Source organism: Lipotes vexillifer, unplaced genomic scaffold, assembly GCF_000442215.2.
Source record: "Lipotes vexillifer unplaced genomic scaffold, Lipotes_vexillifer_v1.1 scaffold318, whole genome shotgun sequence".
Classification (NCBI taxonomy): domain Eukaryota; kingdom Metazoa; phylum Chordata; class Mammalia; order Artiodactyla; family Lipotidae; genus Lipotes; species Lipotes vexillifer.
In genome coordinates, this window is record NW_006795060.1 from 194,160 (window position 1) to 213,412 (window position 19,253).

The following is a 19,253-nucleotide window of genomic DNA, read 5'->3' on the forward strand; positions in this document are numbered from 1 at the left end:
GTCTCTAGAGACCTACACACATATATTCACATTAAGCTTACAGAACATTTAAGGATTTATTTATTTATTATCAGAAATAGGACTGTTACAAAGAATTATGCTTAAAGGGCTACTGATGAGCTTCAATCTTTTCCTAATTGCCAGAGGACTTAAGCAATTAAATAATCTACCATGTAATCTGCCGGTCTATTAGGAAAAAAGAAAAAGACACCGCAAACCTTTCTGAACGTGGTCAACTCTTGAACCAGAAAACATCACTTGGAAGAGGAATATATCAATATTGCAGGATTCTACCGTTGAGGAAGAAGCCTGGTTCTACACTGTGAGAAGTATTCACCCCATGGAAAATAGCTGGCACAATTCAGAATACGCCACAAAAGTGAAGAAACAGAAAGTTCAATCCTTAAACTGAAGCATGATTACCAGTTGAGATACTAACTAGGGTAAAATTACCAAGTTGGCAAAGTCACCATATGCTCCGAGGGCTTATGTAACTGTCTGAATGTGGAACTGAAGCCAGATTTCCCAAGGAGGCTTCCAGATTTGCTCGAGTCAAAGCAGGCATCTTTACAATACAGAATGATTTTCTGGCACGACTTTCCCCTGTTTTGGATATTTCAATTGTCAGAGAACCAGGTGTTCAGATCATCTTTTATTGGTGTGTATGAAGACATTCGAGTAAAATAGCCCATAAGGTTTCCAGCTCCCAAGACAGGGATCCAGGAAGAGTTTAACTTGCATGTCTAAGGTGGCCACAAGAAAGCCCTCAGACATGTATATGTATAACTGATTCACTTTGCTGTACAGCAAAAAGTGACACAACATTGTAAATCAACTATACTCCAATAAAAAAAATAATAAATAAAATAGAGAAGCAACAAGGGTATAATGTATAGCACAGGGAATTCTAGCCATTATCTTATAATAACCTTTGAGTGTAAACTGCAAAAATATTGAATCGTTATGCTGTACACCTGAAACAAATATAATATTGTAAATCAATTATACTTCAATTAAAAAAAAAAAAAAAAAGACAAGTAGCCGGCGGAGCTCCGCACTGCTGGGGCCCTGGCAGGGACTGAGCTATGCCTACTATTCAGGAGAACCCACCTCCCATTCTCCCAACTGATCGTGCAACTTTGGGCAGGTCACAACTTGCCTGGGCAGTTAGCAAATAAAGGGGTTAAACTAGATTTAGGACCCACAGAGGCTTCTCTCTGTGCACTGGGTATCAGATTACCATTTTGTTGAATCTTATGCAAAGGCCACAATACTTTAAATCTTTCAAAGTTCATTTACCTAGTTTCCTTTTGCTGAGTTCTAGAGAGTGAAGAAAAGTTAAATTTAATTCTGTTCCAATGCTCACGTGAAGGAGGCAGAGTTAACACAATGTCAAGCCTGGGAGCCTGAGGTCTGCCAGGAAGTACTATGCTGAGTGCTTTTTGGAAATCTTACTCTAGATATCAAAGTCCTTTAAACATTTTTTTTCTTCTTTTAATTAAAAAAAATGCAGAGGGTATAAACAACTTTTGGTTTGGAAGGCTTAAGTCATTGTGACCTGTGCAGAGATATTTTGCAGTTGCTTTACATATCAAAAAAGAAAAGTATGAAACCCTAAAAAAAGTAAGTTCAAGTGGAGAGTATGTTAGAGAATAGTAAATTTCCTATTTACCCTACTCTACACTATTTAAACATCTAAAATTTGAACCAGATCCTGAATAATAGTCAGTCAACATGACTCATGCCATGGTGAGCGGCAGGTTTAACGTCGGTCTAAGGCAGATATCAAAAGCTAAATCTACATACAAAAACACCTTCAATTCCTGTGTCCTTGCTACTTTCTTCCACTTAATCACCCCACAATGGCTATGGGCCTGAGGTTAAGAACAAAAACAAACTCGAAATAAAAATAACAGTGGTTAGGAGGAGGTAGTCTAAGTTTAACGTTCATGATGGATAAATATGTTCCACAGATGATGATATAGGTTTTAATAGCACTTTACATATTTTAAGCTTCTCTACTTCAAATCAGGTCTATTTTGTTCATCTGGTCTAAATAACATATGTAGTTAATATGCAACTAAGTGACATCTTGACTGGACCTTCTACTTTAAGTGAGTTTCAGTTAGCCATATAGGCAGGTTTTGCTTTTTTTCTAAATAAACATTTCAGGAATATTATGCAGCCATTAAAATGAAGATAATAAAATCTGTGTAGTAACGTACATATTGTGTGTATGTGTGACAGAAATACTATTAAAAAGCCAGAATACAAAATTATACTAGAATGACTACTATTATTTAAAACAAACTAAAAAACCACCTTCTTTCCATAAACATATGCACAGGCCAAAAAGCTAGGAGGAAATATACCAAAATCCTAATACTAGTTGTCATAGGGTGGTGAGATTAGAAATGATCATTTTTTTCTCAATTTTTCTGTAATGAGCTCATATTTATATTATAGTGACATCATAAATTTAACAAACAAGCAAGTAAAGAGTAATCTAGAAAGGTAATCGAGGAAGGCCTTTATTAAATCCTTACTTCAAATATTATATTCCTTTTTACTATCATCTATCTCATCTTTACTCACCATTGAGTCGTAATCCTAGACTTTTCGTAACGGAACAGACCTCAGAAAAACTGAGTCTAATCTATTCATCTTAAAAGATGAAATCAATGAAGTCCATCTGAGCAGGTCATTTTGATTATGCCTTTTTCCTTTTTAAATAAATGAGAGTCAATCATGTATGAAGTAAAACTAGAAACAAAATAATTTAAAATGGCTGACTCAACTTTGTCTAGTCTCAAAGGTCATAAAGCAAAGGAGGAAGAACGCCTCGTGTGGGTGAAGATGTTCCTGCTGGCCGGGAGGCCTGGCTTCCCCACGTGTTCTCACGTCCCTAACCAGCAGAATCCTTGCCTGGTTGGTTCACTGATGTGACCTGCACAGTTCCATGCACCCAGCCCTTGGTTCAGGTGGAGGGCTCTCAGGAAATGAGACTCATTCCATTTCACAGTTCAATCACAAGATAAACATGTCCTACTAAAGCAAGCCCTGAAATGTCAAATCCTATGACCTGTCTGTGACTAGGCAGCCCAGAAGTGCACTTGTCAACGTGGGAATCAGATAACCAGCCAGGGGAGAATAATGAACGATGGTTAGTTAAGAATTTTAAGATTTAAACACAAACCAAAACCATTTCCTAAATTTTCATGTATCTTTAACCCTCAGAGAGAAATAAATCCTGCAGCTTCATAGTTTTTACATGAATATAAACCCACATGGATAAGATGCTTATTGAGAAAGGGTTAAAGCATTCTCTTTCATCCAAATTAAATTTCTTCTATTCCTGGAGATTCTGTTGAACCTAGAAAAGGCTCTGTGAGAGGAGGATAGTTGTACAGAATTTGAGAAAGAAACATATACAGTATATGCATGTTAAGTCTCAATAAGAAAATAATTCACTTTGTCACATACAAAGTATAAAAAGTACCCACAGACTAATGCAGACTCATACGGATGCCACTGTAAATAGAAACTGGCCATCTACTTACTGTTTGAGATTTCTTCTTTTTCTTTTTCATTGACCTGAAAAAACCTTGTTTTTCCTTTTCCTTGAGTTGTTCAGAATGACTAATGTTTTCAGGACTTTTCCTAAATGGGAAGACATTTTTATCATATTGATCTTTCAATCATTCTCCTGCCATTATATGACAAATATAATGAAGACTAAAAATGCATGACACCAGGTTCAAATAGCCATGAAGAATCAAGCACGTAGGTAAAGAGCCTCCAAAAACCACAGAAGGAACTGAATCTCATCAACCATGGTTAATGATTAGCCTTTGGCAAAGGCTCACTTGAACGAGCAATTTGAGCATTAATACAAATGATCTGTATCTATGCTGCAGGACGATTTTCATGCTGTTGAAAACCTCAGAATTAGAGAGTCTGAAAAGCACACACTTTGAAGGATGGCTTTTCTGTAACCCTCTGAGAGAAACAGAAACATTTTCAGTATCTTCGTTTTTCTATTTACCTTTTAAAAACCAGCTTAACAAGTTCATTATTAGTGGCCTGCCAAGGTACTGAACATTTAAAAAAAAAAAAAAAATCAATACTGCTATATAAACCTTACAAATAAAAGTAAAAATTGCCTGAAACTGGAAAATCCCTTTATAAAAATCTTATATATATTTATTAAAACTAAATAAAAAATAGATAAGGTATGAAAAAATGGAGACAGGATGAATGCTTTAATACAAAGCACTCTTCTGAAAAAAAAGCTTCTAACTGAAAATAACGACATTAAGCTTCATACCACTGACACCACCAGGTATTTTAATACAAATAGGAGATATTAAAAGAGAGCAAACAAGACACCTCAGCCTCAAGAAGGTGACTACTTGTATGTTAACAGAGGCCCTATATTACTTAAATTAATTTACAGTCTTTAAAAAACAACTGGAATGGTGTCATTCTTGAAAAAGGCACATTCCACGGGCCCTATTTTGAATTTGAACATCTAGATGACTGTGGAAAACCATTTTCTCAAATGACTGAATTCCTTCTATTAGCTATTCCCCAAAATCAAGAGTAGAAACATTAACGGTGACAGAATTCATTCATATTTATGGTTTTAGAGTACTGAACAGTAAAGTTACCAGAACATGTAAAAAAATATGAGCAAACCAGCATCCTTTACTTGATTAAACCTCTGTGAAGGCAGAAAACATCTATACAAACCATTACAGATCCACAAGATAGAAAACACCATGAAGCTATTTTTAAAAATCACATCTTCACAGATTTTTCACTAATATGAAGGAATATTCCAACTACAATGTGAAGTGAAAACAGCAGGATTCAAAACTTTCTACATAATATGAGCCCAACTGTATTTTTTTTAAAAGGCATATATGTGTATATATATACACGTTTTTTAAAAAGCAGGAAGAAAATTTTTTAAAATCTTAATAGTTATCATTTCTGGGTAGTAGGAATATTGGTGATTTGTTGTTACTTCTTTTTAATTTCAAACAACAAACATGTACTGCAGATATAATAAAAAGGTTTTACAAACCACACAAAATTCATTTGAAAAGCCATGAACTCATGATCAAAGACCACAAGGGAAACAATTTAGAGAGAGAGAGAGAGACAAACACACAAAAAACAAGAAGTAAAAACCATGACTGTTTGAAGGAGCAATGGTCATTTCTTCTTAAGTGTTTGGCCTAAAAGTTAATGGGAATACCAAAGAAGGAAAAACATGTACTGTAGGCTCAAGTGTTCTTGAAACTCATTAGGACCTGCAATTTTAAACCTCACTGAGAAAGTTCCAAGTTCTGAAGTTAAAGTTTTGTAATACAACACAACCAATAAAATAATTAGCACTGAGACTCAGAATGATGCATTTAAAATTTTGAAAGCTAAAAAGCTTCAGACATGATGGAATGAGTGAGAATGGAATAGTGAAAAGTTAAAGATTCTTTAAACTCAGTGTTGTAGTGCTGGAAAAAGCACTCTCATCCTAATGACAGACTGGGCCTATTCGGTCAAAGTTTCTTATGACAAGTACTGTTGAGATTAAGGAGATGAAACCCTTGGATGGGGCCTAAAGACAGACTGCCCCAAACTAAATTCCAGGCCACAGCATTCAGTTATGTGAGGGTTCTACGGAACATAGCAGAACAGTGTAAGTAGTTTGCTGGAATCACAAAAGCACCACTCTTAGAATTGAAAGTAACCTTAGAGAGCATCTAGTCCAACCAGCAATACTATTCCTAATGTTCTGCAACTTCTAGAAGTTAAAGAATTATATGCTTATGATATAGCTTATGCCCTTCCATAATGGGGTGTGCACATAACCTAGAAGCACAACAGAGTACTCAGATTAACGGGTAGAAGTTTTTGCTAATCAGAATTAAAGTCTAACAAAATCTCAAAGGCCTGCTGAGGGTCAGTAGTTAAAGTGCTTTCTGCCAACCCAGGAAAACTTTAAGGGGGACACATTCATCATGACCACAATCTCAGGATGGGAATGGGCGTTACTATAAGAATGTTAACATTGGCATGAGAGGAAGTGAAGGCTTGAGACACTAGTCCTAGGGGGAGCAGGATTTGGGTAGGAAGAAGAGTCTGTCCAATAAAATGAAAGTGAGAGGATGGGGGATGGGGGAAGGGTACTGAAAGAGAAGAAGCAGCAGGACAGTTTTGTTTGCAGTTCCTTGTGTCCCCAAAACACAGAGGATGAATCAAAGACTCTCCGCAGGGTCTCTTCAGAGGCACTGGATAAACTAGAGCCTGGGGGAAAGGGGAATGATGAGGAAAACATCCTCAAACTGGAGCTGCAGAGAGGCGGTAGGGCCAAGATCCAGGTGGGAAAAGATTGCAGAGGCCAAAGCAAAAAAGAAAATAAATTACCCTTGGACTAGAGGATGAAAGCTATGTGTAAGGTGTGAGTATGCATGCATCACAAAAGACACAAAAGGAAGTCAGAGAGAAAGAAAGAGTGCCAGTTGGGGAGAGAGAGGGAGACAGAGAGGGAAAAGACAAAGAGAGGGAGAAGCTACATTGAATCATACACATACAGAGAATTAACAGAAAAACATAAGGGAGAAAAGCCTGTGAGAGAGACTTAGGGATGGAGAGAAGCTGCCTGGAACACAGGCACCTAAAAAGCTGTGTGCTGTACAAATGAATGAAAAGCCTTGAACATTTGTAAACAGTAGCGCATCCAAAGGGCAAGAGTGAGCCGCACGACTTAATGTCATCTGTGAATTCTGGACCCTGCCATTGATTCTACCTGGTACGGTCAACAGTTGTGTGCTGAACTGAGCTAACTAACTGTACAGGCAACAGATGGGTTCAAGAGGAGCAGCACAAGAGAAGGGCAAGTGGGTGATCACATAAATCACAGGGACAGGAGCTTTCAGAAGGACCACCCAGCTAGTCACTTGGCACAGTGGGGGGTGGGGTGGGCAGTGAGGATGATGGGGGAGGAGTGTGTGTGTGGGGGGGGGGGGGGGGGGGGGGGGGGGGGTTAACAATAACAGTCTCCTTCCTGAACAGTCATAGGGTGTGTGTGTGGGGGGGTGGGGTGGGGGTGGGGGCGGTTAACAATAACAGTCTCCTTCCTGAACAGTCATGGGACTCAAACAGTATCTACCACAACAGCTACTACTTCCATAAGGGGTTAAGAGGAAAGAGAATTCAAAAGACTCACCTAAAAAAAAGGAAGGAATTAAAACTGACTGAAGCAAAGCCAACCAACACTTACAGAGTACGGTGTATGCACCACCAGGATCTGTGTTAGGTGTTGGAGATACAGAGAAAAACTAAAACAAGGAGTGTGACCTCAAGCTGCTCACAGACTCAAGGTAAGAGACCCACAGGTTTGACGGAGGGCCAGGAAGCACCAGCATAATCTCCCCAAGAGCAGCAGCATGAAGGCGCGCAGAAGAGGAGAGACGCTTACTCTGTGACACTTGCCCTGCCACCCTCCCGCCCTGCCAGTGTGACTAGGGTGGGTCGGCTAACGTCTGAGAGTAGGAAGTCAGTGACTAATTCTACCGGAATAATTCTGCGAGTTATCATGACAAGCAATAATGGATACCAATGTCTTCATAACTTTACAAGAAGAGAAAGCCTGGGATTGTGCAAGTGAGTGACAGCAATTCTTCACTTATCTCAACTACTGGGATTTCTAATTAATTTGGTTTACTATTTAAGTGTCAATTTTTAACCCAATTTTGACAGCAGTCTTTCTAAACACTTTGTCTTTTTATGGAAAGTAAGAGCAGCCTATTTTAAAGATATATACTCTACATGGATATCTGTGCTATGTATAAGACCATACAGCTAGAAATGATTTTCCCACTGGGGCCTGAGAAAAAGCAAAAATACCCCTCTTCTCTCTACAGCTATTGTTTAGAATCCTTCTCCCTCTGCACACTGTACTGTTACCTGGGATTATTTCTTGCCTGACAACCTCAGTGCCAACTGCTAGAACTGTGCATAAAAGAAGAATAAACAGGCTCACAGGGAGGGTGGAGGTGTTTTCCCGTTAGTAAAGATGATCAATCTGACTGCATTAACCCTATTTTTGTTGTTCTGAAATATTTTGGCTTATCTCCCAGTTCTTAACTGGATTCTGGACAGCTGAGATGGCCAGAATAACAGCTCTGTATATTATACTACACTATCCATTTATCACTTTAAAGTATGACATAGTAGCTTGATTTTTCTATTGCAAGAAATGTGGACACTGTACAAATATCCTCTTCTCCAAAGAAATGGAAGTACTACTAACAAGGAGAAACAGACTGCTCTTAGGCAAGTGATAATTTAGGAACAGCAATTCACTATGTCACCATGGTTTGTTCATGTTTTTGTAACAGTTATCAAACGGCATTTCTCTCAAATATAAATATGGTGAAACAATGAGAGATATTGTTCAAGAAAAAAATCCAAGACAAGTCAAGCTTAATGGATGACTTAGACTAAGATATGATGCATGGAGAACTATCATAGCAGCATTATCATGAGGGGTAGTAAGAACAAAAGAATATAGCCAATTTATCCCTGGCAATTCTGGAATTCTCTCAAGCCTCATAAAAGCAGTATCAGAGTAAAGATGACTTGATGAAGACTTATCTAAAGTTCAGCATCCCAACTGTGCCTCTTTTTAAAAACAATTGTTGTTAGGTTTCTACACATATCCAGGTCTAAACAAGCTCTACTTAAACTGGTTATCAAAAAGATAGAAACAATATGCTGTTAAGACTGTTAATCCCACGTTTGGATTTAGTTTTGATCTGACCTACCTAATTTTCATAGGACTACGTTAACATGCAATCGACGCACTTTTAAACCATCACCACTTCATCATGCAATGACCAAGACGAAAAACAATTCCATCTGAACTTCTGTGTTCTCACAACTTAGACACTATTCTCACGGCTTGTCAAAACCACACTTGAAAACTGTCAACGCCGGTAACTTAAAAAGTTGTACCTGTGCTCTCAGGTTAATGTATAGATCTTGTCTACTGTTACACGTTGGAAGAATGCACTGAAGTTCATCAGCAAAGTAAGTGGAAAGCAGACACCTGGCAAGTCATACTGAAGTTAGAGAACATTAATGGCAAAAGCCACGGCTGCTAACGTTAACAAGTCACAACGGTGCCAGGCACTGCTCTAGATGCTTTTGATGTTTGACTTCATTTAATGATCATATTTACCCGATGAGGGAGGTGCTATTCTTAGCCTATTTTACAGACAAGGAAACTGAGGGGCAGAGAGGTGAAGGTCACATGGCCAAAAGGTGACACTAGTCAAGATATCCTATTTCCAGGATCTAACCTCTGAGTCATTAATGTTAAAACTCTCATTTTATAAATAAGGTGATAGATATAAAGTATGCTTATAAAAGAAAAAGTATTTATAACTTTAAGAAAACCATTTTTATTATTGTAAAAATAAGTAAGTTATTTTCCGCATAGGGCATGGTAACACTGAAACCTTGATATAACCCTGCCAACAGGGTCCAAATTGTGTGAATTCTGGCAGTAAACAGCAGAGATGGAATCTGACAGATTGCTCTCGTTCTCAATTCAGTGAGTTACAATGAGGCACCATTTTATTCCCTTGGTGGAGAGCTTAGCAGCTGTATGAAATACATAAACACCCCTCACATCTAGATTCTGGGAAGTCTTTCTGGGGAGCTGAGAATATAAAGTCTACATTATTAAAAAAATAGTCCTAAAAAAAAAAAAAAAAGTCCTACCCCCAAGACAAGATCTGCTAATGAGACTTGATGTATGTTATAATTCTCTCCTTAAATTTTTATTACACATGACACAAAGAGTAAAGGATAAGCAAAATTGGCACATCATTTTATCCTCTGACTACCAGTACATTTTTGTGGTAGCATGAAGGGTTGTTCCCCTATTTCTCTCTTTTCACCCTGAATGAAAGTCAGGTGGCACAGAAGTACAGGACATGAGCTTTGGAGTCAGAATGCATCTAGGTCTGGATCCCGGCTCCCTCCTCCCTGTTTCTGGCTGTTCAGCACCAGGCAGGCTCCTTACCTTTTCTAAGCTGCAGTTTCCTCATCTGGAGAGTGGGAGGCATCCCTACTTCAAAGGCTGATTGTGAGTACTGAGTGAGACAGTGCACACAAAGAGCTAAGCAAAGTGTCTCCTACATGATTCAACAGCAACAAGTGGAGAAGACAGCAAAGGACATCAATCATGTCAGAAGAAGGCGATGGAAGACTTATGAGGTATGTATTGACCCAGGATATTTTCTTTCTTTTACATCGTATTTAATATAAATGGTGAACATGAAAGAAACTATTACAAATAATGACAAATCACATTTCCCTTATTAAACAATCTCTCTTTAGAAAGAAAGGCCTAGCAGGGGAAAGAATGCTAAAAAGTTTTATCCAGAATTTCTATGAAATCTAAAATCTACAATTAGAAAAAAGAAGAGTAAAAACAAGCTAAAATACCCACCATGGATCAAATGCTGGTTGTCTTTTTGAGTGATTAGTTCCAGAACTGCTTTCTGATGGTAGGGAAGAAACTCTGGCTGACACATTATTTTCATGGAAAGAATTATCTGGACGTGGAGATGGCACTGAATGAAGAAAAAGTAAGCCACTGATATACTCTTTTGGTTAAAGCAGTTCTCATGTTGTTCTATTGCACTTTCTCTCACACAAACAAAATAAACTAACAAAAGGATAAGTCAAAATCCTTATTTGCCCTTCATATAACTCGTACGTTTTCTGAGGCTGGAGGCATTCCAGGGAGCATTCCCCCCACCTACAACTGCTTATGACAGTAACTTGCAAGGGTCAATTAACACCAGGCAATATATATTCAAGGCATAAATTGATGTATCAGCTGATAAACTGCAGAACATTGTAGGAGATTTAAAAGTATGAATATGATCCCCATCTCCCTGTTTTGACATTCTTTTAAGTTGAGGCTTTCTTACATCATAGACCCAACTACGTAAAATCTATTCTTAGCGTGAAGTGATTCTTAACAGTATGTGTACTGGAATACACAAACTACAGTTTAAGCCTTGCCACTTGGGAGGTGGCATCAATTTTATATTTTTTAAAACTCAATTCCAAAGAAATTTGGTTATTTTTACAAAAATACTATTTTTCTCTAAGTTTTCAATCCAGGAATAAACAAAAAGACAAACCACAATGTATGTGAGTAAATACTTTTCTGCTTTTCTTTGGGGGGTGGGTGGGTATTATCTTTTTCTATCAATTTCTAAGCTTGGTCATAAATGAAAATATATTGCAAATTTCATCACAAAAGGAATATACAGGCTGTATATAAAGACAAATGACACCATACTACTTGACTCTTGGCCAGCAAGACTGAAAATGGGAAATATACTAAAAAATCTGTCGTTTCAATGATACCACTAAATCTTCATCCAGTTAGATTTAGTAGCATGATTGAAACAAGCAACGTCTCCAAATGTTTCACCTAGTTAAATCTTTTCCTTCTATTTCTGGACTTTCTAAAATAAAAATGTTCTTCCTGCCAAACAGTGAAGTCGATTATGAGGGGCTTTGCTGATAGTAACCAAGTTAATTCACTTGCAATCAAAATAAAACTGTGTTTCTAGAGGTCAAGGACTAATTAATTAATTGAAAACGTAGTTAACATTTTAATATTAAAGTATACTCTCCAGACATCTATAGAAATAACACATGTATGATCCACTTTGGAAGTAAAACTTACAGTGAGAAAAGAATAGACTTGCTTATATGTACACTACAATATTTTGTTTAATTAACTTTTAAAAAAAGTTTTATTTATTTTTGGCTGTGTTGGGTCTTCGTTGCTGCACGTGGGCTTTCTCTATTGTGGTGAATGGGGGCTACTCTTCATTGCGGTGCAAGGGCTTCTCATTGGGTGGCTTCTCTTGTTGTGGAGCACGGGCTCTAGGCACGCGGGCTTCAGTAGTTGCAGCACGTGGGCTCAGTGGCTGCGGCACGCAAGCCCTAGAGCGCGCGGGCTTCAGTAGTTGTGGTGCACAGGCTCAGTAGCTGTGACTTGCGGGCTCTAGGGCGCAGGCTCAGTAGTTGTGGCGCATGGGCTTAGTTGCTCCGCAGCATGTCGGATCTTCGTGGACCAGGGCTCGAACCTGTGTCCCCTGCACTGGCAGGCGGATTCTTAACCACTGTGCCTCCAGGGAAGTCCCATGTTTAATTAACTTCAATCTGAATTAAAATTTTAGTCCCATAAGGTTCTAAAGTAACCATGGCATCAGAAAAAAGAATAATAAATGCATCAAAAGGCATATTCAATGCCTTATACTTTTCTCAAAGGTTGGGCTAGGAGGGAACAGAGTAGCCTAATCATTCAATATACATTATGTCCTGCATAACACTTGTATGCATTTATTTAGCTCAGGTTCCTAGTTAAAATGACCAAGCAGTTGTCTGTGTTACCCCCCAGTTCCTGCCCTTTCCAGCTGTCCTCCCAGATCAACAGAATAATGAGAAAGTGGGAAATGTGGATGTGGCAGCTGTAGAAGGTCGTGGTGACCCTTGAAGGAGGCTTTGAGAAGCTGAGCCTCACGGACTCAGGAGGCTTACTGAGTGGGCTTACTGCCAGTCTCACCACTAGGGGCTGAGGATTCCTGGGGGCTCCCACTCTATTACTACATAGCTCCTTAAAGGTGATACCTTTCTCTCTCAATCTGTCCTAAATCCATTCAGCCACTGAAACATCTGTTACGGTTGTCAAACATCAAAGCACATTTTTGTTGTTGTTGCTGTTGTTTTTATGGTACGCGGGCCTCTCACTGTCGTGGTCTCTCCCGTTGTGGAGCACAGGCTCCAGATGCGCAGGCTCAGCAGCCATGGCTCACGGGCCCAGCCACTCCGTGGTATGTGGGATCTTACTGGGCCGGGGCGCAAACCCATGTCCCCTGCATCAGCAGGCGGACTCTCAACCAGTGCGCCACCAGGGAAGCCCAAAAACACATTTTTAAGGTCATGCAAGTACACTTGAAGATTTTCTTTCACCCAATCAACAAATATTTATGAAATTGCCAGGCAGTGTGCTAGTCAATGAGGGTAAAAGAGGAAAAGGTAAAGGGCCTTGTAACCTTGTGAGCGAGAAATGCAAACAAAGAATCAGTACCATGTGGTGTGTGTCATGTTAGAGACAGAGGGCCATGGGCGGAACAAAAGAGGAAACACTTCGCTTAACCTAGGTAGGCAGTGAAGCCATCACACTGCAGAGGACCTTAAAGCAGAATCTCAAAAGGGACAGAAACAGGTTGTCCAAGCAGGGGGAGTACTGCATTCAGGTCAGAGGAAGGCACGGCCTGTGTGAGTCCCACAGGCTGGGCACCAGAGTGGAGGAGTAGGAGCTGGAGAGGATAGCAAGGGCCAGGGCACAGAAAGTCTAGAATGCCATCTTAGGAAACTCAGATTTTGTCCTGATGCCAATGGGAAGTCGCCAGAGGACTCTCAGCAGATGAGAGATAGAGGACTGGGGCTGGGGTGGAGGCAATGGATTGCCCTGCTATATTTTTTTCCCTGTAGCATTTATTATCTTTTACTGCTCTATGTAATTATTACATTTAGTGTTGCTTTCTCCTCATGAGAATGTGAGCTCTGTGAGGGTCGAGACCTTTGGCTGTCTTGTTCACTGACGTTCTAAATTAGAAGTGTCAGACATACAAGTGACATCGATAAATAGTTTATGACTTGGGACTTCCCTGGTGGTCCAGTGGTTAAGAATCTGCCTTCCAATGCAGGGGACGCAGGTTCAATTCCTGGTCGGGGAGCTAAGATCCCACATGCCGCAGGGCAACTAAGCCTGCGCGCTGCAACTACAGAGTCCACGTGCTCTGGAGCCTGCACGCAACAACTAGAGAGAAGCCCCCGTGCCGCAGTGAAGAGCCTGTGTGGCACAAAGAAAGATCCCGCGTGCCACAACTAAGACCTGATGCAGCCAAAAATAAATAAATTTTAAAATATATATGTTATGACTTAATCAAATGAATGAGTGGTGTGGTCAGAACACAGCTTCAGAAGGATCATTCCAGGGACCGTTTTGATGGTGACCTTAGAGACAGGGAGCAGTTGGGAGGCTACTCAAAGTACCCAAGTCAGAAGCCACAAGAGTCTGAACTAAGACAGAGGGAACCAAGGCAGGGAGACGAGGTGGAAGGCAGTAGTGCAGGTAAGAATGACACTTACCAGAAGTGAGGGCAGTGAAATGTAGGGGAGAGTGCAGCCTGGATGTGTAGTGAGGGGGAGAGAAGAGAGGACCCTGATGGGTGCTAGGAGCTGGGTTTACCTCGGTAGAAGCTGCCAACTCTCCTCGGAACAGGATCATTGTACAGGTGTCTGTTTTCTTTGGGGACAGTGCCATCATCAGAGTGGGGGTCATGATATGCTCCACCCTGAGATAAAAAATAGGTTTATAAAAAGTAAACAACAGAGAGATAATGAGGTAGCCTGTGAACGTAGAACGGTGCCTAACTGATCTATAATTTACTCTGGGATCTATTTAAGAGAAAACTCAGAATTTATGGCATGAGGAAAACTGCTTACTTTATAAGCCAGTTTGAATTATCTGTGGGAGATTGGGTACGAATAAATCTTAAAAGGTAGACTGTAATGATGTTGAGTGACCAATCTTTACAGACATGTTCTATTGTAAAAGGTAGCAGCTCTAGAAAATTCAGACCTCAGACTTCTGCCGTGAATGGAATGAAGTGGTGCCTTCTCTGGAGGACTCCTTAACGGAAGATCGCGCCACAGTCATCTCTGGAGGCAGTTGCTCTCCGGGCTGGAAGTCAAATTTCAAAGGATTTATAAGAGTGTCCTGTTCCTAGGGATGAAAATCACCTAAATCGCCATGGGTTTTATTTGGTATAACCAGTACCTTAACTGGATAAAATTAAAAATGTGAATTGGTTAAAACACAAATTGTCCTATAAAAGAGTGAATCATCTGATGAATGTAAAATAAGTCAAACAAATGTCACACAGATGGAAAGTGAAATTCTCATTAAAGTTAATGCAAGCCGGGAATGAATTACTCTGAAAATAGTTCAATTAATTATTAAAAATAAAGAAAATTATCTTCCTAATATCTAGAAAGTCATGGTCTGAGCAGCACTCAATTAGAATAGAATTAGAGATTCAGTTAATCCAAAATTTCTCTAGCAGATTTTAGGCTGAGTTCTCAAAAAAGAACTACAGATGCAAAATTATTTTTCACGAAGGACTTACATGGTAGATCAAGATGAAAACAAACGTTCTTTGGATATATCAAGGAATTGAATCAGTACCCTTAATAATTTGTCTTAAAAATTCCCTAACTACTGTAGTTTTTGTACTTAAGTTCTCTTCTTAATCTTCTCTAGGATAACAGTACTTATACTTCATGTATTTTCTTAATAATCACGACAGCACTTATCTCCGGAGACACTACCTATTTCTCTCAAGGAAGTGAGCCACAAGCTAAAAGCAGCCTTGGTCCATAGTCGTGTTCATTGAGGGGAAAAGTAGCATTTTCTACCCTCAGAAAAAAAAGATTAAGGAATAAAATTACCAAGCCATTCAGAGGAGTTAGCTGAACTGCATATCTGTATATTATGCACAGAAAGAGTATTATTTTGAGCCTTACATGGTGTGTCAAAACCAGTTTACTTGAGATTTAAAATATGGTTTTCTCTTGCTTCCCCTCACTCCCCAAATGTACTACGAAAGGATTCTGGGCAGGAAATTACCCAATGTAGCCTTTCTTCTTTCTACTTTGTGACAAGATCTCATTTGAATTTTATCACCTGCATTGTTTACAAAGACCTCTACATCTAACATAAACTCTATGCGACAGAGCCAGTCCAGTCCCCTTGCTCTTGAAGGTGCCTACAGTACTTTGCAAGAGAGTGATTCCCATCATTATTCACAGCTTCAGTTACTTTTCAAGCCATATGCCATCTTTGGGCCTTTAAACTTGTACTTTCTTGCAGCTTGGCACTGCATTTCCTGAACTGGACTTAAAATTCAGTAACAGTTGGATCTGTGTTTAGCTGACAGTTTTTGTTTTATAATTAGCTTATTTCCACCATGTTCATGAAAGCTTTTCTCTAGCACTCTCAGAGAGCCAGTCCATTTGTCCATTTTCCAAGGTATAGTTTTTTTGTTTTTTTTTTAACTTCTCTATTTATACTATGCTTAATGCTAACACACTTTACTGGCTTTGACCTCCATGTAACATCTATGTGTAGCTGCCAGACTCTAGAGATCTTTCTAGGCCCTAAATGATCCCCTCTCTCTAGGGGGGCTCCTCTGACGACTGCTCTGACTCCAATCATGACATCTCCTACCCCTCCTCCCACCTGGGCCCCAGACAGTCTTTCCAACCTCATGGAGAACATCTCTGCCTAGGGGCCCAGGGTCACTCTTCAACCTCAATATGTCAGCATGACATGATGCAAAAAGCTCTGGCCTATGGACCTGGACATTGCCTCAAGATCCCAGCTCCACCCTGAACTAGTTGGGTAAACGGGCAATCCACCTAACCTCTCAGAGCCTCAGCATGCTCATCTGTGCAATGGAGGGGTTGAATGAGGTGACTTCAGGTCCTCTCTTCTACTTTGAAAAGGAGCTCCAAGAAGAGAAACCTTGAAGGCTTCCTTTTTTCTATATTCAGTCCTTCAATTCACAAGTCCCGTTTCTACTTCTGAGGAGTCTTTAGACCCACACTTTCTCTGTCTTCCCACTGACACTGACTTAGTCCAGAACATATTTCTCCTCACCCCATGCTTGGATTATTGCAAAAGCCACTCTAAATCTTGCATTTTTTCACTCAAGCCACATGGCCCAAGTTGCAATCCCACAACTCACCATGCTACTTAATGTCTCAATTATCCACCTTAACTTCCAGATATCCTTTTTGGCCCTCCCTCGAGTCTCTTTCCTGATGTCCACTCTACTTTCTTCCACTGGTGAAACCCCCAACATCTCAGAAGTTTCTGCTCAGATGCCACCCCTGCCCCCTCGGGGCCTCCTACAACCCCCCGCTGGGACTGTGCCACTCCCCTCTGTCCCTGTTTCCCTCTGCCCCTGCGGTGCACACAGCTCTAGCACAGTGTGGGCATGCAGCCTTACAGTATTATTACTACCTATCTATTGGCAAGTGTCATCCCACCACCTCCAACCCATACATTCTAAGAGGACGCGGACCACATCTTTTTCATCAGAGCCTATCATTGTGCCTAGCTCAGTAAATGCCTGAATACGTCTTCATCCTTTAGCCACAAAACCTCTCTCCAAATCTGAGCTCTAAGCAAGACCTTCAGTTGCTCCTAAAGTCACTTCTGATTGCTCCTGCTCACAATGACCTCTCCCTGCCCTCAAGTACCTTTTAGAGCCAGTGCCACAGAAATGCGGTTCTTAATTATTTCATTTTTATCATGTATAATTTAATCTTCCTTGAGAGAAGATAAATTTCTCAAGAGCAAGAACCCTGTCTCAGACTCTTTTGAGTGCCCAAGAATACCCAGCATAGAGAAGGTATTCAGTGTCTGAAGAACAGCCCCCATCATCCCAGAAGCAGTAGCAACAACTAAGACATTTACTCTGTGCCCGGCATAGGGCACACAGTGCTTTATACACCATGTTTAATCCTCACAACAACACTCAGATGAGGTATCAAGGCACAGAAAGATTGTATCACTTTCCCAAATTTACAGAGCTTGAAGCACACTGCAGGGCTGGCTGCCTGGCTTCCCAGCTCAAGATCTTAGCTGCTTTGCTATACCAACTGCTCAGTTATTGACAGTCTCCCCCTCCCCAGCACTGATCTTGCTAAGCTTCCCACTGCACAGTCCATCTTATTTTCTGGAGCTCTGACACACGCTGATGAACCAATTTTTGTATCTTCTAAAAGGAGAGTACTTTTCCTACATGACACTCCTTTCTTCTTCTAACACTGGTCTTTCTCCACCTTCATTTCTTTGATGCAGGTGAATGTTTTATATCACGAAAATATAATTTTAAAAATATGTGTTCTGTTACAAGAATGCTGCTTCTTTTAAATAGGTTAGTGTCAGTTCTAGAGTCTGAAGATCAGTAAGACAGAGGCAGCATTATGCTAAAAACATTGCCTTGAGATTTAAAAACAACCCAAAAGACTGAAAATTAGCATTTATCCTGGCCTGAAGTTATATTTACCTATAGTTCTGGATAAATTTAAAACTTTTCAATTCAGTTAAGATATCGAGTAAGGTCTTAGCAAAAGGGTTTGATTTAAGCAAATGTGGTTTGGAGAGATTAGAGAAAATCCCCATGAATTCACACTGAATTTTGAGAAAATTAAAAACTAACCCATATAGCTGATGAATTCTGTAATAAATCAAACTAGGATTCTCTAATGCAAATCAAAACTACAATTAGGTACCACCTCATGCCGGTCGGAATGGCTATCAATAAAAAGTCTACAAATAACAAATGCTGGAGAGGGTGTGGAGAAAAGGGAACCCTCCTACACTATTACTGGGAATGTAGGTTGGTGAAGCCACTGTGGAAAACAGTATGGAGGTTCCTCAGAAAACTAAAAATAGAGTTGCCATATGATCCAGCAATCCCACTCCTGGGCATATATCTGGACAAAATTATAATTCAGAAAGATACATACACCCCTATGTTCACAGCAGCACTATTCACAATAGCCAAGACATGGAAATAACCTAAATGTCTATCGACAGAGGAATGGATAAAGAAGATGTGGTACATATATACAATGGAATACTAATCAGCCATAAAAAGAATGAAATAATGCCATTTGCAGCAACATGGATGCAACCAGAGAGTATCATATTAAGTGAATTAAGTCAGAAGGAGAAAGACAAATAACATATGATATCACTTACATGTGGAATCTAAAATACAACACAAATGAACCTATCTATGAAACAGAAACAAAATCAGGGACATAGAGGACAGACTGGTGGTTGCCAAGGGGGAGAGAGGTGAGAGAGGGTTGGATTGGGAGTTTGGGACTAGCAGATGCAAACTGGTATATACAGAATGGATAAACAACAAGGTCCTACTGTACAGCACAGGGAACTATATTCAATATCCTGTGATAAACCATAATGGAAAAGAATATGAAAAAGGATGTATATATATATATATATATATATATATATATATATATATATGTATAACTGAGTC

General features: G+C 39.8%; 1 protein-coding gene across 1 annotated transcript in view; it reads right to left on the reverse strand.

Moving 5' to 3' along the window:
* The window catches only part of CDKL5 (cyclin dependent kinase like 5), a 126,571-nt gene that overhangs the window by 4,472 nt on the left and 102,846 nt on the right, over positions 1-19,253 (reverse strand). The window contains exons 12-15 of the mRNA XM_007467401.1: positions 14,756-14,857; positions 14,363-14,468; positions 10,529-10,652; positions 3,561-3,660 (exon numbers count right to left, since the gene is read on the reverse strand). Coding sequence (XP_007467463.1) covers positions 3,561-3,660; positions 10,529-10,652; positions 14,363-14,468; positions 14,756-14,857 — 432 coding nt within the window. The remainder of the gene's footprint in view (positions 1-3,560; positions 3,661-10,528; positions 10,653-14,362; positions 14,469-14,755; positions 14,858-19,253) is intronic.